The 26,214-nt window shown below is 41.8% G+C and overlaps 1 protein-coding gene and 1 long non-coding RNA gene across 5 annotated transcripts in view; one reads left to right on the forward strand and one right to left on the reverse strand.

The window, feature by feature from the left end:
* Positions 1–15,287: 15,287 nt before the first annotated feature.
* LOC122240979 lies at positions 15,288–24,425 on the reverse strand. Its single transcript, XR_006220852.1, has 3 exons — positions 23,705–24,425; positions 17,479–18,696; positions 15,288–15,879 (listed from the first exon to the last, which is right to left on the reverse strand). It is a non-coding gene; the product is annotated as an uncharacterized LOC122240979 (long non-coding RNA).
* A 144-nt stretch (positions 24,426–24,569) lies between these two features.
* Positions 24,570–26,214, forward strand: part of ARL15 (ADP ribosylation factor like GTPase 15) — a 402,537-nt gene continuing 400,892 nt past the window's right edge. For all 4 annotated transcript variants that reach the window (XR_006220845.1, XM_042994868.1, XM_042994864.1 and 1 more), the window contains exon 1: positions 24,570–24,722. Coding sequence is in view for 3 of the 4 variants with exons in the window: in XM_042994868.1 (XP_042850802.1) it covers positions 24,675–24,722 (48 nt within the window). In the remaining variant the exon portion in view is untranslated. The remainder of the gene's footprint in view (positions 24,723–26,214) is intronic.

Consider the following 26,214-nt stretch of genomic DNA (forward strand, 5'->3'; position numbering starts at 1 on the left):
TGAACCCCATATAGGGCTCTGTACTGACAGTGCAGAGCCTGTTTGGGACTCTCTCTCTCTCTTGATCTCTCTCTCTCTGTCCCTGCCCTGCTCATGCTCTTTCTCTCTCTCAAAATAAATAAACATTTTTTAAAAAGATGCTATCACCAATCTGAACTCACCAATCTGAAATGCTACATTTACCACATTTATTTATACATGTTCTCACAAGCTTGTTTTTTGGCTTTCTATTATTTTCTGCTAATTTCTATGTTAGAGTGCCAGTTCCAAAATTAAAAATTTTTTAAACTGAAATTTTATGGGATATTTTCCTCCATTTTTACTTCAGTTAAACTTTGAACTTGTACCCATTTAAAAATAATTAAAATTTTGTTGAGATGTAGAGTTACATGTACTTTTTGTATGTATGTTATTATTCAACAAAAATTTTGCCAAAAAAAAAATCTTTGGTACTTTATTTGAAATGTCACTGTTTATAAAACAATTTGAGGAGAATTAGCATCTTATACTACTGAAGAATCTTTAAAAGCACATGCTATTTTTCCATTTATTCAAGTATTTTTATGATCCTCAGTAAAGTTCCATAGTTTTTAGTTATGCTTCATATACCTTAAATGTATTCTTAGTTTTTATTGTGGTTTATATGTTTGGAAATGTTGTTTTTAATGATTACTGCTTATATATAAAGGGGTTATTGATTTTTTATATTATAAGCAAGATCTTATCAGTACAAATAGTGTCAATGTAACTACTTGGATTGTAGTTAAGAATATCCCTGGTAAATAATTTTCTATCTTGGAATATTCAATTTAATTTTAATTCTTCATAGATATAGTCACCATATGTTTAGTTTATTAATAAGTGAATTTATGCTCTGTTGTGGGGGCAAGCAAGATTGATCATCTCTCCCAGATAGAAGGCCAGGCTCTTCTGTTCTAATGGATTAGGCACCTGCTAGAACGGTTGGCCAAATTGTTACATTTTAGCATGATCCCTAGTTCCACCTATGCAGCTGTTCCCACGTAAGTGCAGTGCAGTATGCCCTGCTGAACTCAGGTTCTAGGGTTATTTTATGAATCACAAAAGAAAACTAACAAGAAACAATGTATTGATGGCTCATGTGCCAGATACTGTACTTATCTCAGTATTCATTATAACTATTCATTCATTCATACAAGAGTCGTTATTAAACACCTGCTATGTACCCAGCTCTCAACTTAGAGTTTAGCAGTACAGAAAGACTAAAAAGCAGTTATAATGCTATATGCTATGTGATAGTAGAAACACAGTGTTTCACGAGTACTTAGCAGAAGTACCTAATCTAGATCTGAATTCACAGGGAAGTTTCAGGATGTGAGCTCAAAATTGAGAGTTGGGGGAGAACCAGAATTATGATAATGTTAGTAGAAGCAAGGGAACTTTTCTTCCTAGTAGAAGAGAATGTGCCAGGCAGTGGTACTAAATTTGCGAAAGTTAAGGATGGGGTGGAACAAGGGAAGGAGAGTGATAAGATTTCAGGTTACCCCAAATTGCCAAATTAGTGCCCTGATTTTAGAGTGTTAAGAATTTGGCTGGTGCAATTTAGCAAGACAATTATCCAAGCGCTAGTGGTCATAGATCACTGCTTATAAGCAAAAAAGTATTTTCTTAAAGCAGACTCTGTTGTTCTCTATATACTTGGAAGTAAGCCAGCTTTAACTGGAAATTAGTTTTCTTTTTTTTTTTTTTAATTTTTTTTTTCAACGTTTATTTATTTTTGGGACAGAGAGAGACAGAGCATGAACGGGGGAGGGACAGAGAGAGAGGGAGACACAGAATCGGAAACAGGTTCCAGGCTCTGAGCCATCAGCCCAGAGCCTGATGCGGGGCTCGAACTCACGGACCGTGAGATCGTGACCTGGCTGAAGTCAGACGCTTAACCGACTGCGCCACCCAGGCGCCCCTGGAAATTAGTTTTCTTAAAGAGACAACAAAATAAATGGTGGAAACTGAGTTCTACTGAAATTTTTTGTTGTTGTTGTTAAGATTTTATTCTTAAGTAATCTCTATACTTAACGTGGCGTTTAAACTCACAACCCCAAGATCAAGAGTTTCATGCTCCACGGACTGAGCCAGCCAGGCACCCCACTGCTGAAATCTTTATAGTCTCATGGTCCTCAAGAGACAATACATAATCAATCCACTGCTTTTCTACTATATAACCAGAAACATTGACATTCAACTCTGGATCCCTGAATCATTACTGGTCCCCACCTCAGCTTTACTCTGCTAATCCTATATTTTAAGATTTGTTATTTTACCATCTCACTCTTGATTCCAATTACTGACATCTCCCCTTCTCCCTAAAAGGGTCCCTGAAATAAACCATGGTATAGAAATGGAATCACCAAACTGAGAAAGGGAAAGATAGGGCTGGGCTTTAGGAACCTACAGTAACCTGGGACTTGAATTCCATCAGGCTTGTCTTTCCTTTCTTCCTCCTCTCAGGATGGAAAACCATGTTTTTTCCCATATGATCAAGATATGACTACATCTTTCAAGCTTTAAGTCTTACATCTTTAACCACTTGCAAGACACTAACTTGATCTCCTGCCCCCAATTCCAAAGTCCCCAGGAAAAAGGCCTTTTTAGATTAGGTACCCATCCCTGTCCAGTAAACTATAGGCGGGGAGATGAGTCCTTTTATAATATCTAGCCGCTTCTGTGGTAACCACATGGGAGAGGAGTATGGTTCTCTGAAAAGGAGGAGCCTAGGCGCTGAAGGATGGTACTGATAAAGGAAATGGGCAGGTGTTGCTACCACATTGAATATGTACGCTAAGCAGCTGGTTACAAAATGAGATTTTGCCATTTGATATCTTTCAAATGTCCCCTCCACCCAGCTTCCCAGAACCAAAATTACACCATTGTGTCAAGGCATTCGCAAAAAAGCAAAATGCCTTGTAACATCTCTGGCTTCACGTTGTACTCCCTGCCCTTCCTTACTGTACTTCTGCCAAGGGACTTGTTTCTGTTCTTCAGATTCCCTCTACTAATTGCCACTGGGGGCTTTTAGAGCTACTGTTCACTCTGGCTAAAGCACCTCGCCTCCCAGACCTTCGTATGGCTGGCTCCATGAGGCTCAACTGTCACTTTAGAGAGTCCTTCTAGCATTATCAATTTGAAGTAGTCCTCCATCATATTTATTGTCCTAATAACATTTGTCAAGATCTGAAAATTTGGGGTTTACTTGTTTTTTCATGATCTGTAGGAAGCTGTAAGCAATAAAAGACCCAACTAAAAGTTGCATCAATTAGAGTTTATTATCTCACTTGGTAAAGATGTTCAGAGGTAGGTAGTTTCAGGGCTGGTTATGTAGTTCAGCAATGCCATCAAGAACCTGAAATTGGATCTTTCTGCTCTGCCACCTTCCAAGAGTGGTCCATGTGGCCTCTCATGGAATCAAGACAGCTGCAGAAGCCTACACACATCCCAAAGTAGGACAGAAGGAGTTGGAACTTCTTGCACATCGAAGTGGGGAGGAAACCCGGAAGCATCCTTCCACTGAAGTTGCAGTGGCTAGAGTTTGGTCAGGTATCTAAACCATAGCCTCCAGGGAGGCTGAGAAAGCTCGTCTGGCACTTTCAGCTCCTTCCATCATGGAGGTGAGCTCTGATAGTAAGGTAGGCAGGGAGGGCAATGGCCAACGGACAAGCAAAAAACAAGGTCTATGACATGGTCTCTGACTTTTTCTGAACAATGGAAGTTTCACAGGGGAAGGGGCCTGACTCCAAGCCACATCAGACTGAACTTAACAGCTCTGTTAGCCTATAAATTCCCCTTATTGTTTAAGCTCCCATTTGAGTTTTATCCCATTATTTACAACCAAAAGTATCCTAAGTGATAACCCAACACAATCTGATATACTGATGTAACCCAGGCAATCTTTGGGCAGCACCAACAGGCAGGGCCGGCTATGCATAAGGCACCACAGGTGCAATGCCCAGGGCCGACAATATATGCAGGAGCTCATGCAAATATTTCATTCTTATTTTTCTTAAAATTCTTGGGGGAAAAATAATAATCCAGGCTGGATTATATTTGTTTTTTCTTCCAATGCAGTTGTACAATATAATCTTTTATATTTTTGTATGGAGGAAGGGGGCCACCAAAGTAAAAGTGCCTAGGGCCCTCTAAAGTCATAATGTGGTCCTTCTTTCATAAACCATGATTAGGATTATAAATTTATCTTGGGAAGTCAATATAGGACACTTTGGAATTGAGAAAGATATTAAGGGATTCTGGTAATAGAAAATCAAGAAAATAGTCCTATGAGTCAGAGGCTTTTTTAGACACACAGTCCTAGCTAAGATGTTCTAATGGGAAGTCTTGAAAACCCAAGGGCTAGCGAGATGCTCCTGGGAACTAGAGAGAAGGAAATATTAGAAATGCGGGGACATGGGCCACGGAAGGAAAGGAGGAGAAGGGAAGAAGCCGAAAATGGACAAAGGGCATACATATAAATAATTTCTGAGTATTAGCAATGGACTTGGTTATAAACTATATAGATAGGGACATTTTACCTGAGGACCATGGCTGCTATTCTAGGGTCCCAGCATCTCCCCACTTTTGGAACAAGCTCTCAGACTGTGCTTGTGAATCCGTCTGCAATCAACATCTGGGGTAGATTGTGTTATATTGTGAGTTACTGTGTTCTGTCCTTTTCCTTATTATTATAATTTCAGGGTCCACATGTGGTAAAATTAAAGGGGAAAAAAAAACACCCCGCCAGATTAGAGATTTATAACTGTGCTTTTATTACTCCTGGGAGGTTCTGGCTACTCAAAGCACAGGAAAAATGTTTTAAGAACTTAGTCACTTTAATTTTAAAATGAGTGCAGCGGCTGCGGGATTTTGCAGCACTGAGCTCCCTCCACGGCGCCATCTCTCACGGGCTTCTTGATTCTTGCAACTCGACAGTGAGAGGGTTTGAATAGGTCATCTCTAAGGCTCCTTCCAGCTCCAAAATTATGCCAACTTTGCAGATCATGTAGCAAGAGAGTAGTTTTGTGGAATGAAACACAAACCCAAAGAGTTGGAGGTCTGGGAAGGCTCAAACCACCACCAGGCACAGCAAGCAGTTCCTTCACACGGTCCCGCTGCGGGCAGCCTTTCTTTAGGACCAGTGCGTCAAGTCCAGTGGCCCGGCGCGCACCAGCAGTGCTGCGGAAAGACTGCGCGAGGTGATCGCGTGGTGTCCTTGCCTGGCTATTCGAGGTGCACACCAGCATGCAGCCAGGGACGCTTGCTGTGGCTGTCCTCTTAGGACCCGCCGCCGCAGTGCTGTCTCCCTCCCGATGCACACAGACCACTAAAACTTCCCTAGTTCTTTGTCCAAAAAGGATAGCAGATTTGAGATCCTGTGCCACATTTTGCTGTTCAAAAATTGATGCGTCCTCTGCAAATGGATAGTGGTGATCGTTGCACAACATTATGAATGTACTTAATGCCACTGAATAGTACACTTGAAAATGAGACAATGGAAAAAGAAATCGATTCAAAAATCAATGATTCATTCTTTTTTTTTTTTTTTTAACTTTCTCAGCCCATTTATTATCAAAATCCTTATTGTGTGTTTTTCCTAGAAGTTCCGTGGGCCATATCTCCAGGGAGTGTTAGAAATGTAGGGCTGTTAAGGAAGAATGCTGCGACAGCCACCACTCTGTGTGGGAGTGAGAGGCTGCCAAGGGCTATTCTCCACACAGGGGTGCTGATAGCTAATCTCCACATTTTAACTGTGACGCCATTTGAGCATCTTTGTTCCCAAGCTCCTTTGTTCCATCTTCAAGCAGCTGCTCATTGAACCTGATGATCTGCCCACGTTACTTTCCCAGCCTTCAAAAAAGAAACCAAACTTCGGTCTGCTTTAGCTTTCGTTTTTTGTTTTTTGTTTTTTGTTTTTTTGTGTGTGCCAAATATAGCATATGGAAAAGTGCATACACCAGATGTGTACTCTAGTGACTAGTTATTAAATGAACGCTCGCGGAGTTACCAGTATTAAAGAAATAGAAAACTGGCGTGTCCTAGAAACCCCCTGTGAGTCTCTACACTTTTCCAACCTCCTCCCCTCTTCCTGAGTAAAGACTTAGTACCATAAAAGCCAAAAACAAACAAACAAACAAAAAAACCCAAACCCAAACCAAACCTGCTTTGTCCTTATTAATTTCACCAGCTGTGTATACTTCACCTAACATCGTTCTTGAACTTTACAAATGGAATCGTGGTGTTGGATGTAGCTTGTTCTTTAGCCATGTCCTTTACCCTTTTAATATATGGATCTCTTTTGTACATTCATTCTCTATTTGTGATACCTTTAGAGAAAACTGAGCTATGTCACGCGTTATTGCAGTGCTAAGAGATTAATTGCTTCCTAGTATTTCATTATTAAAAACTCTCTCTACTTCTTCTGTTACACTGATATAGCTGAGCAGGAAATGAGATGTGCCTTTGCCCAGGGGTGACATTCAGAATAGTTAATGAGTCAGCAGGGGCACCCATCAATCAGAACAGACACTAGGGGAAGGCAAGGTGCTATTATAATGGGCTAGTCTCTACTAACTGCACATCAACCCTCCCTGGGCCCTTACTGTTCCCTCTACTGGCATTTGCCTATCCTTCAGGGTCTATAACAGGGTCCCAATCCCAGCTTAGTCTCAAACTTAACAGCATAAGTTGGACAGGTGACAAACTCAGTTTTCTTATCTATAAAAGGAGGAGGTTGGGTTAGGATATTTCTGAGGATTCTTCCAGATCTAAAGTTCTGTGACTGAAAGGGTCTCATTTATTGTATCTGTTATATGACACTCCTCAGTCTGTACATTCCTGCTGTGTTCAACTATTCACCGGATAAAACTAAGCATCAAGATATCAGAATCAGGCCCTGATATAAGTTCTTTATACCTCTGAGTCCTTGGAAAGTATAATTCATGGAATCTGTTAAATAAGTGTTTGATGGATTAAGTCCCACTTCTGTGATGCTACCCCCAACTACTCTGATCTGTTCTATTTTTTTCTGAAATTCTCTATCAGTCACTTGACTTCCAATCGTAGGCTTCCTCTTAATTTTTCATTCTATGAAGTTAAATTTATTTAATTTTTTTTTTTAATTTTAGAGAGAGGGTGTACAAGCAGGAGGGGAGGCAGAGGGAGAGAGAGAGAATCTTAAGCAGGCTCCATATTCAGTGCAGAGCCCAACGCGAGGCTGGATCCCACAACCTGCACTGAAATCAAGAGTCAAATGCTCAACCAACTGAGCCACCCAGGTGCCCCTGAAGTTAAACTGTTAAATGCATAATCTCATTTCTAAAAAGCAAGACAACAAATTCTCTGGGAAGCCTGCACCCTCTTTGCAACAATACCAGAACCTAGACTTCAGTAATGTCCTATGTTTATTGAATAAATGGTTGGCCCTGTGCCATAGAAACATGACCCCTTCACCTAGAAGGGTATCGAGCACTGGCTTAATCCTTTTGGGCTGCTATAACAAAGTACCATAAGACTGGGGAGGGGCTTAAACAACAAACATTTTATTTCCCACATTCTGGAGGCTGTGTCTTCATATGGCAGAAGGGCAAGGGACCTCTTTTATAAGGGCACTAATCCCATTCATGAGGATTCCACCCTCAGGACCTAATCACCTCTCAAAGGCCTCACCTCCTAACACCATCACATTGGCCTTAGAATTTCAACATATATATTTGGGAAGAACACAAACATTCAATCTTTAGCATGCACTGCCACCACTCTGTATGATTTACGGTAAGAACCTGCTTTGGTTTTTCCACCTTGGAACTAGGCAGCATAGACCTTTCTGTCAGTCTGGGCAGTGTAAGTATCATGACACAATGTTCTTGAGGTGGGACTTGGAGTTTCTTCTTCATTAGCAGAACTCAAAAGAATGTCAGCTCCAAGTGGAGAAAACATCGTCAGAAGTTCTGGGTTTTCCTTGTGGGAGTGTAGAAGGACTCACTTTTCAGCCTCATCATGACTCTTAGACCTGCTATGACCCATATCTCAGCACCTCTGGGTGTCTGTGGGGTGACTGAAAAGTCAGTCAGCCTGGTGAGGCAGCTGCGTGCCTGCTCTGGCCAAGCACTAGACTATTTATGCAAATTAAAAACAGAAGTCTATAAACTGACCCCAGCTGTACTACCTCTAACGATTGCAAGCTGGACTCTTAAGTATGTTGTTATTTTTAAAGTCAGTCATTTTCCAGGCCTGCGTTTTGTTTTACCATAACACATAGGCAGTGAGAATTTTCCATCAACTTTAAAAGACGGATGTAATAGACCCTTAGGGCAGCCTCTTCTGTAAAATTGTTGTGATAACTTCAGTGTATGGGAGTTTCGTCTAGCCCCTTTATTACATCTCAAGGATTTTCATTCTTTGTGCTAAAGATGCTGGAGAGAGATTGTGGTCAAGATATTTAATCAGAGCAAGTGGAATGAAGGAGTCAACCATCCCTGTGTTTCCTGTGTTGTATTATTTAGGCTTAGTTTGGTTTGCTTTTAAAGTCGCCTTTGGTGCTAAAACATACAGGATGACAGGGACAAGGACTTAATATGGAAACATCTGTTCAATGGCAGAACACACTAAAAATAATATAGCAACCAAGAGTCCTGGGGAGAAATCAGAACTTAGAGGGTGTAGGTGCAATGATTATGGAGCACTTTTTTTTTTTTTTAATGTAAATAAGCCACCACTTTGGTGCCAAGCATCTGATCGTGGCCTAAACTATAGCCCTGGCTGAAATAATATCTTCCTGGAGAAGTTATAAAAGTAACTGCAGACCATTTAGAAGATACCAGAAAGGTATTTTTAAAATTTACTTTAATGAGAAATCACTCCCAGAGACAGCCATCATGCCTATGCCCTCTGTTCACGCTACTAGTCCATTTTAAAGATTTTTTTTCCCCCCAGATAATTGTGTAGTGTAGAATGGAGACTAACTTAGCAGGTCCAAGGAGAATGGAGATTGGATGGGAAGACCCTGGGTCCAAGAAATGTGTAGAGTGGCTCTCCCTCGGTCCACGGACTCTTTGGGGCAGGCCCCGATGGTGACCTAACAGCAAGGCCATTCCAGTGTGGACCTGCCTCGCCTCACACTCCAGTCCCACACCTTGCAAACCCAGGACGCTGCATTTTGGCACCCTAAGGCAGACGGATGATTCAGTTAGGGAGCTCTTAGAAATCCCAGCCATCCCTTGTCTTCATCTGCTCCGGACTCATCGATCCTACCAAACTCAATGTGAGCTTTTAAGACACTACTGGTAGTTAACAATACTGCCTTGTGTACTTGAAAGCTGTTGTGGGAGTAGAGCTTCAAAGTGTTCACCATTTGTAACTCTCATCTCGCCTTGTGTCAGCACTCAGGAGTTGTGTGTCCTTCAGGACAAACAACTATATTGAGTAGTGCTCCAATGCCCAAGACATCCTCTTACAATACTCAGAAGTCTTGACCCTCTTTTCTCACTCTCAGTAGCAGTTAGAAAATTTCAGATACGTAGGGAAAGGCCTGCTCCTAAACTCCCTTTGTATGTTATAAGTGTATGTTCTAACACCTACCTGATATTGCCATATCTCACCTAGATACAATATTAGACCATGGAGGCATCCCCAAAGTTCTGGAGCCATCTTTGTCTCCCCTGTCCATTGTCCCCACATCTAATCGCTTAACCACCTCTTGGTTTTGCCTTAGTAGTTACCTTCCTCCTCTACTCATGCCTATTACCCTGGTCCCCAACCTCACCTACTTACTCCTAGGTGGGTCTCAATACCTTTACACTGAGCTCTCTGATTCTAGACTCTTCCCCTACATTCTGTCCTGTTTTCTAGAAACAAATACTATTTCTACAACATTCCCTGAGGAAACTATAATAGGTTCCTCTCAGAGCTTGATCTCCTCAGCAATGGAATTTAAACCTTCTATCAACCTGCCACATCTTATCTGGTCAGGGTGCTCTCACAACCTTATTTTGCCACTCCAGTCAGGCTGGTTCTTCCTTAAAGGCCATGCTCAGTCCTGCCTTTTCCAGTCACTTAGAATGTCTCATCCCCTCCTTTAAACCAAGTCCTCTATCTCAAGGCCTTCTTTCTATGTCCCCCCACTCTTTTGCAGCATTTGAATTTTAGGACTCAATAGTATTTCATTTTTTTTGTACAGTCTAGACCTTAATTGTCCTTCTGCTGGGACCCAAGTAATCCTTGACTGTTATAGATGCAAAAATTGCTTGGAGCCAGATTGCTCTGTGCCAGATGCCATTCTCAGTACTGTATGGCTTTACATGTATTAGCTAATTTAATCCAAGTAATTCTAAGGAGGTAGGTTCTATTATCAGCAGTTTACAGATGAGGAGATTAAGGAGATTACTACGGAGAAGTTAAATCACTTGTCCAAAATCATTCAGCCAATTAAAGGTGGAATGTGAGTTTGAACTTACATGAAATTCATCTCCAGAATCCAAGACATTCTGCATCCCCTTAGGAGCAGAGGACTTTTTGTGAGACCACAGCAAGCCAGAGCACCCATCACACAGCACATCTTAATATTGAATTGTTTTCCCCTAGGAATCGGATGCAAATTTATGCATCAAGTATTAAGCTACCCTATTTTATGAGGTATGGGATTGATGCTGTCACAATTGCATGTACAATCTTATACCTGAGGTTCTTCCGATTGAAATCTTTTCTGAGCAAAAGCATATTCAAGTAGTATAAGCATTTGCCCCCTGAAGAGACTACTCTAGGTTTTGATCATTTGAAGGATTGCCCGCACAGCATTTTTCTTTCCTTGGGACTGATTTAACTTGCTTAATTTCGTGCTTGTCAAACACAATGAGCATGATGAATCCTTCTGAGTTACAGATTTATCAAAAACATCTGTTAATTTACTAAAAATGCACCATGGCCTGGATTGTCCCTTACAAAAGCAGGATCTTGTTCATCTGTGAACAGATTTCTGTTTCTTTCTCAAGCGTTACATCTGTGATTTGTGAAGGTTGGGACATCACTTAGTATCAACTTGCGCGTTTAAACAAGTCATTCTTACCCTTCTTTGTTTTTTCAATGCAAGGGATGTTTTAGTCTTTTGTAAAATTTAGCGTATCGCTTTTGATGTGATACAAAACAGCATTTCCTCCCTCGGGGTCCCCTGACCCAGCAGTGTCCATTTCTGTTTTAGAATTTCAGACAAAGTTTTGTTTACCGGCAGCCTATGGTGCATTCTACACAAAAATAACAGGAAATTTTAGTAACTCAAATAGAACTACCAAAGGAAAAGTAAGACTTGAGGAGATTACTACCACTCTCCTATCCCTGTAAAATAGAAATAAACACACCTTAAAGTGACCAACTATCTCATCCCAGACTCAAGACAAAGGCCTTTGTCTGTAATAAGAATAATCCTCAACAGAGGCTTTCCTGTGTAAAAACAGGCTTGTGTTGTCACATGTGTTTCATTGGTTCATATAATTCTTAAACATCTTGAGAGTAACATATCAAGTTTAGGATTCTGGTATGTCAAATCTTTTTCATAAAATTACCTTTGAAATTTGAGAAACTTAACAGAAGACCATGGGGGAAGGGAAGGGGAAAAACTGGTTTCAGAGAGGGAGGCAAACCAAAGGAGACCCTTAAATACAGAGAATAAACTGAGGGCCCATGGGGGTGGAGGGGAGAGGGGGAAAATGGGTAATGGGCACTGGGGAGGGCGCTTGTTGGGATGTGTACTGGGTGTTGTATTTAAGCGATGAATCGTGGGAATCTACTCCCGAAGCCAAGAGCACACTCTATGTTAGGTAACTTGACAGAAAATTATATTAAAAAAAAAAAAAACTATAAAAATAAGTAAATAAGAAAATAAAATTACCATTGATATCCTGAGAATGGAATACTTTGTTATTGCTTTGTACCATAAAATACCCTGTGAACATTATCACTCATACCTGTGAATGATATTCCTCTATACACTCAGTGATTGCAGCCTTTTCTTGAGAGATTTCAGGAAAGAAACAAAGGCCCACTTTTTCTCCCACCAGTCATAATAACCAAACATTTAATAAGTGTTAATTACTTCTCAAAAAAAGAATGTTAGGGCTGACAGAAACAATGCAATATTCAATTTCTTAATTTTTTTAAGGTTTTTATTTATTTTTGAGAGAGAGAGTCCAAGTGGGTGAGGGGCAGAGAGAGAGGGGACAGAGGGTCCAAAGCAGGCTCCATGCTGACAGCAGACAGCCCAGTGTGGGGTTCGAACTCACAAACCATGAGATCATGACCTGAGCCGAAGTCAGAGGCTTGACTGATTGAGCTACCCAGGCACCCCTCAGTTTCTTAATTTTGAATAAGAGTTGCATATGGCTTCAGTATTATTATAATTTACTTTTTTATCATAAATAAATGGTTGACTTATTGAAGTATATGCTTGTAGAAAAATAAAATTGTTAATCATGCTATGACATGACTGAGTAATCTGAGCCTCCAGCCTTCTTGTCCAAGAGTTATCACATGAGGGATCTAATACTTCTTAAAAGGGTATAAACTGAGTTTTCACTTAATATTAGCAAGAGTCTGTACTGTTATGGAACAGGCAACATTTGCTACTTTTCTTCCTTTCTAAATTTGTCCGGAAAATATGAGACAAAATAGCTATTTTTCCTTGATAAGAGGGGTCAATCATCTTGATGGTTTGTATGTGTCCTGGAACATTTTGTCTAGAGGTCTAGACATTATCAAAGTCATATTCTACTACATGGAGAACATTTATAAAAACAAGTGGCTAAGAGTTTGAAATTAAAAGCAGTTCTTCCAGCACAGCCTTTTCCTATGAGAACTTATCAGTTATTCCACTTTGACACAATGAGAACTCTACCTCTCAACAGCCGTGTGCTCAGGGTGGCTATTTCTGCTACAAAGTGACGTGACCCTATGCTTCTGTTGCCTGGGCCTCTGTCACACGGAGACGTGGTCTTGTGTCCACTATGTAATACACGAGCTTTTGTTCACCTGACGGAGTGCGGGGGTGGTTTTCACCAATGCAAGTGGGCGCCGGAGTCACACAGCCAAATGAAACGTGTCCGGGAAATGTAATAGTTAATCACTCACTTTAGCTGTTTCCTGATACCCTCGCCTGCTTTCACATAGATGGCACAAAATATAGAGCTTAGTGGCACACAAAGCCAGGCTGCTTTCACTGGACTGCCCACACATTCTTTTGATTCTATTTTGGGTCACACGTGAAAGCCACAGAACAATCGACAAAAGCCATTTCGTCTTCTCTCTTCAGTTTACCCTTTTGCTTGGTTTATTTCATTTCGCCAACATTTTTAAAAGGGCATTGTTGTCATTACAAAGTTGAGTATTTTTCTGAGATCCTAGGTAGTGTTGGTGGTGGAAGAAGAATTCTTCCACTTTTCCAGACTAAGTCAAAGGCATGGTCTTTGAAATACTCAAAGTCCCTGACGAAGCTTTCAGCACAGAGATGAAGAACAGCCAGTACCTGAGAGTTCCCTGCATTGTCATTAAATCCTCACAACTTTTAGGCAGTTACCTATATTTTATCTCCATTTTAAGAGTGGAGAAATTGAGTCTCCGAGGTTAAGTATCTTTCTCAAGGTCACGTAGGTCATAAAGTGCCCAGGATTGAAACTTAGGTCTGTTGCCAAAGCTTTATTTTACGCGTTTAGCCCACTGGATCAGAATTCTATAAAACAGCTATCCCACAGCATGTGATTATGGTGTTGTAAGTTAGCCATTGCTCTTTGGACCCCTTGACTTTAAAGCAAAGCTTTAAAAATATTGAACTTTAATTGACATACAATATTTTTTTAAATTTGTTTAATGTTTATTCAGTATTGAGTGAGAGAGTGGGGGAGGGGCAGAGAGAGAAGGAGTCAGAGGATCCAAAGCAGGCTCCACACTGTTACCGCAGAGCTCAATGGGGGGGCTCAAACCCACGAACTCTGACATCATGACCTGAGCTGAAGTCAGACGCTTAACTGACTGAGCCACCCAGGTGTCTCTAGTTGACATACAGTATTATATTAGTTTCAGGTGTACAAGATGGTGACTCAAATTTTTTATATATCACGAAATGATACTATGATAGGTCTAGTTACCCTCTATCACCATACAAAATTATTACAATATTATTGACTGTATTCCCTGTTATACTTTACATCCTTGTGACTTATTTATTTTATAACTGAAGTGTGTATCATTTAATCTCCTCCTATTTGTCCCATCCCTCCACCTCCCTTCCCTCTGTCAACCACCAGTTTATTCTCTTGACCAAAGGTTTTTTCATGTTTCAACACTGAATATGTTCGCTGTACATTTTCATCAATCTGAATAAATTTCTTTTTGTTCTTAGGTTGTACCGCACGAATGTTGTTATGGGGTGGCTTTGTCTTCCCATCCCCAAGGTTATGTGTTCAAGCACTAACTCCCAGTATCTCTGAAAGCTTCTATGGAGACTGGGCCTTTAAAGAGGTAATTAAATTAAAATGAGGCTGGTGGGATGCGCCTTAAACCCAGCTGACTGGAGCCTTTATAAGGAGAGGCAACGAGGCTAGAGAGACAGTAGGGGTGTGCATGGAGACTACTTAAGGAGTGCAGTGGGAGGTAGCCATCTGCAAGCTAAGGAGAAAAGAAACCAACTCTGGAATGGTCTTAAGGTTGGAGTTTTTTTGTTCCTGAGGTGTTTGATGAAATCTGATAGCAAATCTGTCTGGAGTGGTGCTTCTGTAGGAAGGTTTTTAAGTGATTACCTCTTTGATGGTGATGTGTTATTGTTCTGGACCTCTGTGGTTTTTTTGGTCTGGAAACACATAGTTTTGGGTTGTGGAATGTTTGCTAAAATTATCTGGTGACTTCTTTTCACTATTGCTGTTGTTTCTCTTTGTCTTAAAACATGTAATTGGGTATTAGACTTCCAGGCTAATGTTCTTTTTTTTTTTTTAATTCAAGTTTGTTAACATACGGTGTAGTATTGGTTTCAGGAGTAGAATTTAGTGATTCATCACTTATATATAACACCCAGTGCTCATCCAAACAAGTGCCCTCCTCAATGCCCATCACCCATTTAGCCCATCCCCCACCCCTCCAACAACCCTCTATTCTCTGTATTTTAGAGTCTTTTATGGTTTGCCTCCCTCTGTGTTTTAATCTCACTTTTCCTTTCCTTACCCTATGTTCATCTGTTGTTTCTTAAATTACACATGTGAGTGAAATCATATGGTGTTTGTCTTTCTCTGCGTGACTTATTTTGCTTAGCATAATATACTCTAGTTCCATCCACATTGTTGCAAATGGCAAGATTCATTCCTTTTGATCGTCCAGGCTGATCTTCTAATGGTCTTTGCTCAAACTGCTTCTTTATCATTTTTGGGTGGTTTCCTCAGCTTTATTCCATCTCTACTGAATTTACTCTTGGCATTTATGTCTTATCTGGTGTCCCTGAGGTCAAGCCCTCTTCAGTTTTATCTTGGGGGTAAATTTTCACTCTGGTTTTCTTTCAGGCTGCCAGCGGGGTAGTCACCAGGCCTCGTTTAGTGAGGCATATAAGGGTGCTCAGATGTGCATTTTAAAGATTCACAGCTATTTTATGTTTTCAGTCTCTCCCGGCTCTGAGGACGAGGTGCCTCTTATTCCTGAGCTGATGGGAGTTCTGTGGCAGGAATCGGCTTGCTTCTTGCTGGCTTTCCTGATTCCAGGACTTAGGCTTCAGCTTTGTTCTGCTGTATTGATTCCCAATTCTTTACTCATTTTGCTTTCTGAGATGGTTGATCTTTTCTATACAGGTGTCTTCAGTTTTCTTTGTGGGTCTTTTCATTCCTTTATTGGCTAGTGGGGGAGGTGAAATTAAGTATAGTTAATGTCATGGTTAAATGGAAGACCTCCATATTGTGACTTCGTGCCTCCATCGTCTAATGATAGCCACTACCCACATGTGGCTATTTAGATTTACACTAAAATAAAAATTCAGTGCCTCAGCCACATTTCAAGTGCTCAGTAGCCATATGTAGCTGATACTATGGTATAGGGCAATGTAGATATAGAACACTTTCATCATTACAGAAAGTTTTATCGGACAGGAGTGCTAAACAAAATCCACAGAGATGCCATCCATAGTCTATAGCATTGTTTCAGTTACTTGCTAGTACACCCCTTTAACTCTGTATAGCACTTATCCCTAGTTGATACTCATCTCCATCCACTAGAGATTAAGCTCCCTGTGAGCAGAGACCTTATTTTCCTATCATTCCTAACATACAGCAGGTGCTACTTATGTTTGTTAGAATGAATGAACCCCCGTTAATTTGCCCAGAGTGCCTACATGCTTGTCTTACTTAGTTTAAACTATATAGACTCAGAATCTCACGCTGGGATATGATCATTCTAGATGGCACAACTGCTATACTTTTCACTGGCTTTGTGCTGTAGTTTTGTATTGTTTCTCAACTCTTTGCAAGCTGTTTTGAGTCCAGCGCTAATTTTGAATTAAGACATTTACATGTAAGTCTTCAAAGAGACCAAGTCGTAAATTGGAAGCATTCAAAGTAGGTATTGAAATACCTACAAGAAAGCAACTTGGAAACATTCCAGTGAGTGGTGATCACCTACCATCCAGGAAAGCAAGTGTCCACTTCTTGAGACTTGCTCACCTGTGCAGCTGCCTTAGTTACGTTAGTCTTGAGTACCAGAACAATTGGGCAGATACACAGAATGGACCTGAAAGTCGACTTGTCACTAACACCATGTGGTGAGTTAAGAGGCAGTAATCTGCAGAGAAGATCCTGGGCAAATCTTAACTCTCAAATTATCCTTGCCACACATTTAGCTATCTTGTTCACATCCTATACTTTGGGCCCAAACTCTCCTTTCCTTTCAGCTAGAGAATCTCTCCTACTTCTACCCATCCATCCTTCACATGCTGTTTTCCCACTTGGACACCTCCCCTCACAAAACCTCCAAGACCTAGCTCTCCTTTCTTTGAGAGTTCTCCTCAAAACTCCAAGAAGTCTGACAAGACCTCACTGAGTTCCCATCACTTAGACACTGAAGCAACTCTTCATCCTGTTTCTGTATTAATCGGAAATTCCTCTACGGCAGGCTTGAGGCCTGCTTTTTCATCTGTCTCCGTAGATTCTGGGATCTTGTTGTATAGCAATACAAGGGGAAAATAGATCGGCTGGAATTAGAGAAGAAAAGGCCTCACCTCAACTACCTAATACATAGTATTGGAAACTTATTTCACTTGTGATTTTTTTGCTGTGAGATTTCAGCATATTGATCACCGAGCCTGGGGGACTGAATTATTTTCCCCACATTCATAGCTGACCACATCAGAAGGAAATCGCAGGTATGTTCAGGCAGTAGCACGTTGACACAACAGGGTTGGTTGTAGTTAATAGTGAAGTCTATATACACTTAATAACCAACCTGTCTTTGGTGCAAGGGCTGTAGGTGAGACAGGCTGTTGATGTGCTGACACACGTGACTGGCATGGAGATGCAGCATTGGAGGCGACTCCACTCACTTGCAGTATGATTAGCGGACGGTCTCCAGCTTCTTCAGGCTCTACTTGAGCCTTCAAACCCAGGTCATGCTTGTCCTGGGCTCTTCTTAGGGCTGTTCCCAGACAGTGACTGAGAGAGGTGGCCATACAAGGGCCTAGTCCTTTCTCCCCAGCATGGACTCCCTAATGGGCACCTTTTGCTCTGGAGTTTACCCTAAAACTGGTAGGGGCTTTGTCAGGTGTGCATAATGTTCTGTGCCCTCCCCTGCCCCTTCAAGTCCTGCAGCTCTCCTTCCACAGGTGCTAATTCTTAATCAACCTTTTCTCCTAACGCCATCTGTGCATTTGTCTCGTGGAGAACCCAACCTAAAACAACATAAAATATGTAGTTTCTACAGCTGAGAAAAGGATTCAGAAAAAAAATGAAGCCATGAAAACGGTGTATATCCTATACAAAGAGTGATGTGGGTTCTCAATTGTGAACCTGTGAAAGCTGTCACTGAGCGCTTAAAGCCACAGGTATTAGGGAAATCGTGTCAGTTTTGTTTGCAGAGAATTGCTAAAATAAGTTCTAGCTTTTAAAAGAAATGGCTAGATAGCTGTAAATTAGAGTCCTGGGAAATTAATACATTACCTTTCATTGCCTAGGGCTCTTAGCTTCTAATGGGTGTTTTGTTGATTTGGGTGCACTAAGGACATGTCGTAAACTGTTTTTGTTAAAACAGATTTCTAATACAATGTGAATTGGTTTTTAAGGCTTGGTTATTAAATTCAAAACTGATCTTCCAATATGAATAAGCAAATGACCCTATATAGTTCCTCTCAGTCTCCAAAGCACCTTTATTTTCCAAATTTTTTTTTTTTTTCATTTCTTGAAATCTCCATTGCATTGAGAAACAGTAAGTACTTCACAATTAAAGGTAGGTAGCAGATTCTTCTGGTTTACCATACTGGTCTTTTTTATAATATGGTTATCAAGTAGGGCTTAGACTCTTGGTTATTCAAAGACTTGCAAGGAACTTAATGCACTATTTCCTGTCGTACAGGATAAAGAAATTCAGATGTTTCATCCCACGGAAAGTTCAAAACCACGATGAACATTGTAAAGTTAAAGTATGTTCAAAGATTTATCCTTCTATATCCTAGAATAGAAAAAAGAATAGGAAGAAGCTAATGTTCAAGAATTTATGGACTGTGAGAAACAAATCAGACTATGAGAAACAAAATTTTAACTCGTTAAATGTTGGAAGAAATACCATTCATATTTGGACCCACTGCTCTAGAACAATATTACCATGAAGAAAGTTTTTAGGCATGGTCAATAAAGAAGGGAAAGGAGAAGAGATTTTGAAGAAAAAGTTAATATTGTCTTGAGCAAAAGTAGAGGGATAACATTATTCAAAATTGCTTACAGGTAGAAACCATCCAAATGTTTATCAATGGATGAATGAATGCGGAAAACTCCACACAGCCATACAAGGGAATATTATCTGGCCATAGGAGAGAATGTACGTGCCACAACATGGAGGAAACTTCAATATTATGCAAAGTGGAAGAGGCCAATCCCAAAAGACCACATACTATAGGATTCCATTCATATGAAAGTCCAGAACAGAAGTCTGTAGAGACAGAAAGTGGACTAGTGATTTCCTAGGGCTGGGGAGTGAAGGTAGGGGGTGAAGGGTGATAGCTCAAAGGTTCAGGGTATTTTTTAGGGGTGATTAAAAATGTCCTAAAAGTGGTGATAGTTGCACAAATCTGTAAATACACAAAAAGCCACTTAACTATATACTTTAAATGGGTGAATTGTATGGTAGGTGAATTCTCAAGGTTATTAAAAAAAAAAAAAATGGAAGAGAAACTCAAATGCCAGAGGACAAGTAAATAGAATTACAAACTGTCTAAACAGAATTAGAGTATCCTGGGGCCGCACCACCAAGTTTTAATTAAACTCTTTCTGAAATTGAGAGTTTACCTCATTCCGTAGGCATTAGTAAATTGTGCTCGTCACTTTGGATTTCCATGGGAGTATTTGCTTTTCCTGTATATCTTAAGATCAGGGTGTTAGGTTAGATATGGCTCCAAAGTTACCCGTGAATGTTACCTTATGTGGCAAAAATAACTTTGTAGATGTGATAAATTAAGGATTTTGAGACTAGGGGTTGTCCTGGATTATCTGGGTAGGCCCTACATGCAATCGTCCTTATAAGAGGGAGGCACAAGAGGTTAGACTACAGAGAAGGCGGTGTGACCACAGATGCAGAGACTGGAGTGATATGGTTGAAAGCCAAGCAATGTAAACAGCCAGAAGCTGGAAGAGATCAGGAATCCTCCCCTGAGATCTCTAGAAGGAGCCAACCCTGCCAGCACCTTGATTTTTAGCCCCATAAGACCAGGACTTCTACTGTACAGAACGATGAGAGAATAAATTTGCGTCTTATGTCATTAAGTACGTGGTAATTTGTCACAGTGCCAATAGGAAACTTCAACAATGCAGTACTAATTTTAAATGATCCTGGGGAGGTATTGAAGGATTGCCATAGCTTGATATTTAGTGCTTAGGTAGTGTTTGCTTGTGTGATCTAGTTTTTTTTTTTCTCATATAATTATTTACCATTTTAGGTGGTGACTCTTCATTTTAAATGGCTTGTCTTGGTTTCATACTCCAAGACACAGCAAATTCTTTTTGGAAGAGGGAAGTTATCTGTTTAGAACAAATCCTTGCCCCCCAACCAGGAGTATAGACCTCTAGATCCCAAAGGGTCCTTAATCATCCGTGATTAGTCCAACTCTATATTTGAGTAAACAGAAACCTGGAAGGAACGAGTGACCTACCCAAGCTCCTTTAGTTAAGAAGTAGCAAATGTTCATGATTGCCAGGCCACTAATCTTTAAAAACTAGACATGTGAGACTTGAACATCAACTTGCTGGAGACAAAACTAGTTTAAGCTGACATGGAGATGTTTTAGACTTAAAACTTCCTAGCTGCAAGAATCCATTACAAGTAGGGTTCCCTGTACTTTGTAGGCCACCATGACCATGCCAGGAGCAGAAAATCCTTTTTTTGGTTTGTTTATTTTTGAGCACGTGTGGGGGAGGGGCAGAGAGCGAGGGGGACAAGGGATCCAAAGTAGGCTCCATCAGCAGTGAGCCTGATGCAGGGCTCGAACTCACAAACCGTGAGATCCCCTCCTGTGCTGAAGTTGTACGCTCAACTGACTGAGCCACCCAGGTGCCCCTGGAAAACCCTACTCTTAATTCAAGCCTCTAACCTCCTTCTGACCTCTTCCATTTATGAATCAAGTTCTGTTAGCTTCATAGGAGGTTCATCCTCTAGGACATAATGGTACTCCTTTCAAGTATAGGAAGCAGAGAAGAGGTTTGGGGTAAATCAGAGGTGGCTGGAGGTGGGTGAATGGTTGACCACCTAGAACAAGAAAAGCAGGGCTGAGAAGAAAATATTAAGGTCCTAGAAGTTATTGGAAGCAGTAAATGGGCAAAGTGCCCAGTGACCTCTGCAGAATTTAGTGTCTGGATACCACCACTTCTGAAAAAGAAGGTCCGTGGTTTGAGAGTCTTTCTAATGAAATACACCATCTCTCAGCTATTAAAGGATATACTCAAAGCAAGAATGAGGCAAGAGAAGCACTGCCTGCTTTGGAGTTGGGGCCAGGGGAAGAAAGGCTATAAGCTAGTAAAGTATTAAAAGTGCTCATACCCTCTGTACCAATAACTCACTTCTAGAATATTCTTAGGATAATTCTTATAAGGAGATGTGGACAATCCTATAAGCAAACATTCACTGTAATATTAACAATAGTACCTAATAAGGAATTTATCATAGTACATCTCTATAGAGCTGTATATAGCCACGAAACATTTATGAAACTCCAGGATATAGTGAAGTTTATGTAAAGTGAGTGCATGATACAAAACTAGCAAAGATTATATTTTTCCATAAATCACGTCGAACAACAAAAAAAAGTAGATGGAAATTGCCATGGATGTATTGTTTTTTTTTTCCTGGATGGTAGAAATTGGGAGACCAAGTTGGAAACATGCATTTGTTTCCTACAAACGACGCTTCAACAAACTTTTCTCTAAATCTGGCTAGTCAGCAGTCTTTATAGACTTGTAGACTATGGACTGTCAAAAGAATTTCTCCTTGCTTTTAACAGGCAACAGTGACCGGCTCTTTCCTCACAATCTGTGTGGTAATGCAACTGCCTCATGAGTTTATAGGTTTTCTTAGGTGTCTGGAAGAGGGTCGTTCTTGTTACAGCAAAGGCAGCTATGTTACTGGACCACGTCTTATTCAAGACTGCAGCCTGTTAATTGGCACATAGTGAGGTGAGCACATTCTAACCTCTTCACGCTTTTCTAAAGCACATATTGGGGTGGCTATGCAATAGCAACAGCTATCAGCTAAGACTGCAGCTGCGCATAGTGGGAAGTGTGGGATCTGTTCATACCAAATAATCAAGGTAGCCTCTCTCCTCTGCACAAAGTTTTATATACATCCCAGAAGAGTAGCACCTAATCGGAAAAATGTGCTCCATATGGAGTTCTGAAGGTTTAGGTTGAGATGCTTTTCCAAAAGGCAATATAGGATTTTTTAATACATCAAACACAAGGTTTTCCTTGGTGTGAGTCATAATGTACAAATGGTATGGAATATGGTAAATACTATGGTGCAGCCTTTGGAACTTGGAACAAATTCTTTCATCTCCCTGCTTTGAGCCCATTTACTCGTTCTGAGAAGTAGGTTAAACTATGTTTAGCCTAAAAACCTTCTGTTCAGGATTCTTTAAGGTTAAGTTTTATTTTATTTTATTTCAAGTTTATTTTAAGAGACAGAGTGAGCGGGGAGGGGCAGGCAGGGAGAGAGAATCTCAAGCAGGTTCCGCACTGTCCGCACGGAGCCGCATGTGGGGCTCGAGCCCACAAACCGCGAATTCATGACCCGAGCTGTAACCAAGAGTTGGACACTTAACCGACTGAACCACGCAGGCGCCCCACTAAGGTTAGCTTTTAAAGGAAAGGCAGAAGGCAGCTGCTCCTGAGTGGTTCTCTTCCCCTGCATAGAAACTGACAGGCTGTTTCAGAGTCTGACTTGGCAGTCTTCAAGACCTCAAATATCACCGAGACCATGGACCATAAGGTGTCTCTTTGCTAACTCAAGCCCTTTATCTTATTTTCAATATGCTTACTCAAGGAAAGGGAAAAATCAAACCCAAAAGGTTTCTGATCGGTTTGAATTATTTTTGCTAGCAAATTGAAAAGGACTTCCACGTCTGCAATTTCAACCAGTTGTGCTGTACATTTAGGGAAGTCCATCACCTTAGAATCCAGGTCACAGTTTCTTCTAAATCCACATGTTCTTGGCGTTATGACAAATCAATCAAAATTGATTTAATGGTTTAAGGCAACTGAGTTAAGTTAGCTCCTACATAGGCAAAAGTCACTGAAATTTCTGCAGAAGTTCAATTTACTCCATCTTGTGTATAAGTTGGATCAACAAAGTCACACTCTGTACCAAGTGTGTATTTGGCCTTTAGTTACTTCAAAAAATCCTCTGGCCACAGGAATTCTCATTGTTTGGTAGAAGAAACAGGTTGAGAGAGGGGAGATCGAATACCCCCACATCACATGGCTTCCTAACCTGAAGCTCCCTCTGAGGGTCTGCACTCCCTTCTTGCATATTTGGGGTGAATTCCCTTGTTACCTAATTAACTGTTTTGGCAGGTGCAGGTAAGCTTCCAGTATGGAAATCCATGTTTGAAGATGCAAAAAGGGTCAGGCAGTCTGTTCAGAAAGATTTCAGTTGAAGTTTGACATTTTATACATTATTGTATGGAAGCCGTAATTATTAACATAGGTGAGAGCATGCCCTTCATTCTCAAGCTATGCAGGGGTGGGGAGCAGGCTGTTGCGGTACTTCACCTGTCATGTGAGCCTAAGTTGCCGTGTCTGGCATTGTGTGGTTGTTCCTAGGCTAAATCTTACAAAAAACAAAACAAAAAACAAAAACAAACAAACAAAAAAACCCCGTGTGTTTTTGTGTTCTTCTCTAACTTCTCGACTGACACAGCACCCCCGCCCCCTTAACAGAATGGCAAAATTCCAATGCCAATTTCCAAGTTACTTACCAGGAAATGCACCTGCTTATGCTCTTACTTCTTACCCAGGGCAGCAATACCGTATTACATGGGTCTTGTCAGAGAGCTGCTTGTTCGATTGCTCATTTTCTTTAGGGGTGATGGATTTGTGTTCGGTGTAACTGGACTCAGAGCATGCAAAGACCTTACCGTTTCTTTCTGGTGTTTGAGGTCTACTACCCTCAACTTTGTTCTTCTCCCATGGTGGAGAGTGGATTCTGAGGACAACCTGGTGTTCTAAGGGAGCTTCTTGGGTTACCTCTGGCTGTGTGCGCTAAGCTGCTGTGTACCCTGAGAGACTTCAGGCTGGAGCTGTCCGCTTCCAAGATTCACGTCACCGAGTTCGGGAGGGGCTGCCCCTGTGACAGGCCTGCTTGCGCCGAGTACATTCCTTAGGCGCCCCTTCGGTGCTCTCTTGAGGCCGCAGAGGCCGCAGGAAATCACTCCGGAGAGTGGCGTTAGGTGTCGGTGGCTACCACGCCTCCCGATTCAGGACTGGCTTCCTACCGGGGGTGGGAGGGGACACCACGGTTCTTGTGCACTGGAGCGCAGTTCGGCTCCGCTCTACCCCGAATAGGCGGCTACGGAAGCACGCAGAACTCGGGCAGTTGCAGCACCGGCAGATTTTCCGCTCTTCCCGGCTCGCTCTTCCGCCTGCGCAGCCCTAGCCCCCGCCCTCCTCCACCCAGCTCACAGGAACCAGCGCCCTGGCCGCTCCCGCGCTTCTCTCCTGCCACCCGCAGTGGCCCGCTTTTTATAGGCACCGCAGCCAATGAGCGTTCTCCTTTCCTTCTGCCCGCCCGCCCGGCCAATCGCCGCGCCCCTTGTGTAATCTTCGGCTGCTCGGCCGCTCTCGGCTATTTTCGTTGTTGCTGGCTTTTTCAGGGGCTGCTCGCTCGCAGCCAGAGAAGCTGCTTTTTTTTCCGGGTTCGGAGCCGTTCCGGATGCTTTAGGCTGCCGGATGTCTGATCTCCGAATAACTGAGGCGTTTCTGTACATGGATTATCTGGTAGGTGCGGGGCAGGGGTGGCGTGTCGCCTCTTGGGTCCGACGTGCCCGATGTCCCTCCGCCTGGAGGAACAGCCTTTTTGCTTTCTTTCTTTGGGATGGGATGCCTTTGGGGTTCTTTCTCCTGCAGCCTGCTCTAGAGCTTTGCTGGGACTCGGAGGGTCGGCTGGCGGGGCAGAGATGGGTGGCGGAGCTGACAGGTAAAGGTGCGGCCCCGGCCACCGCGCTGCGGGGAGAGGGGCGTGCTGGGGCTGCCAGGGAGATGGGGCCGCGGAGGTGGGGACATCCCCTGCCCGAAATCGGGTTCTTTGCTTCCCTCTGCGCTCCCTGCAGAGGACTTTCTTTCCCGGGAGGTAGGAGTTTTCTGCTCTCTCTTTTTAGCAGAACTCCAGGTACTATTAAAGAGCCATAACCAGAATGGCTTACTAAGTGCCCGGCAGCCCCAGTCATTTGGTTGTTATTAGATCTCTAAAGCTATGACCTCGGTCGCGGTGAGGTTTTAAAAGCACATTACCGTAAAGTAGACGGGACTAAACTACATCGCGGTCCTGTCGGGACTGGGTAAGGGCAGGCATTGTCCCACCGTTGTTGTGGTGGGTGCATGTGGCTTATGCCCTGGATCCCAGCTGTGCTTTTTAGGCCAGGCTTGTGCTGAGAAGTTTAGGTGGGAAGTGTCAGCACAATGCTGGGACTGGACATTATTTTGATAATGAACTCGAGTCTTTGTGGAATTATGCAAGCATCATGTATTGTTCCAGAAATTCTGTTTCCCTAGAGCTGCATGTTTGTGTTCAGGGGGATCCTCACTGACATTGGCTGTGTTCAGTCCTATACAATTACCAGGTTTACCTTGTTACCGCTGTTACGCAGAGTTGAAGTAGCTGGCTAAAAACATTGACCCTTCTGTGATCTTGTTGGACACATGCAGACGGTTGATTGTAGATTGGCCTGGCAGAGATTTGCTAGTGCCTTCTAGGAATTAAACTTAATGCTGTTCTAAGAAAGACTGTGAATGCTTTCATGATCAAGAAACGCTGGATACGGGCTGGTTTTGTAATGTTTTCTCGTATTTGGACTCATTCTAGTTTATGTGAAAGAGAGGTTTCCCCTAAAGCTTAGTGGTTTGATGTTGTTTGTTTTTGTGTTTTTTGTGGGGGAGGATGCTGGTTGAAGTTTATGCATGACCTTGTGTGTGGAGCAGAGACAAAAAATTCTGAGTTGGAATTCTGATCATTCGTTGATGTCAGTTATCTTTGTGATAAAGGGACATTATCCACCCACAACTGGAGCCAGTTTAAGGAGGTTATCTGATTGTGAGTGTTCTTTAAAATTAGAAGTGTCATGTAGGTTGAGTTGCCAAGTGTTCCTTAGGTTTTCTGAATTAAATAACCGATTATTTTGTAGCCTGTCTTGTAAAATACAATGCTATGGTTTTGTTTTGTAGTTCTCAAAGCCAGAGTTTGTTGGGATAATTAATCAAATAGGAAAGGTAA

The sequence above is a fragment of the Panthera tigris genome, chromosome A1 (genome assembly GCF_018350195.1).
Source record: "Panthera tigris isolate Pti1 chromosome A1, P.tigris_Pti1_mat1.1, whole genome shotgun sequence".
Lineage (NCBI taxonomy): Eukaryota > Metazoa > Chordata > Mammalia > Carnivora > Felidae > Panthera > Panthera tigris.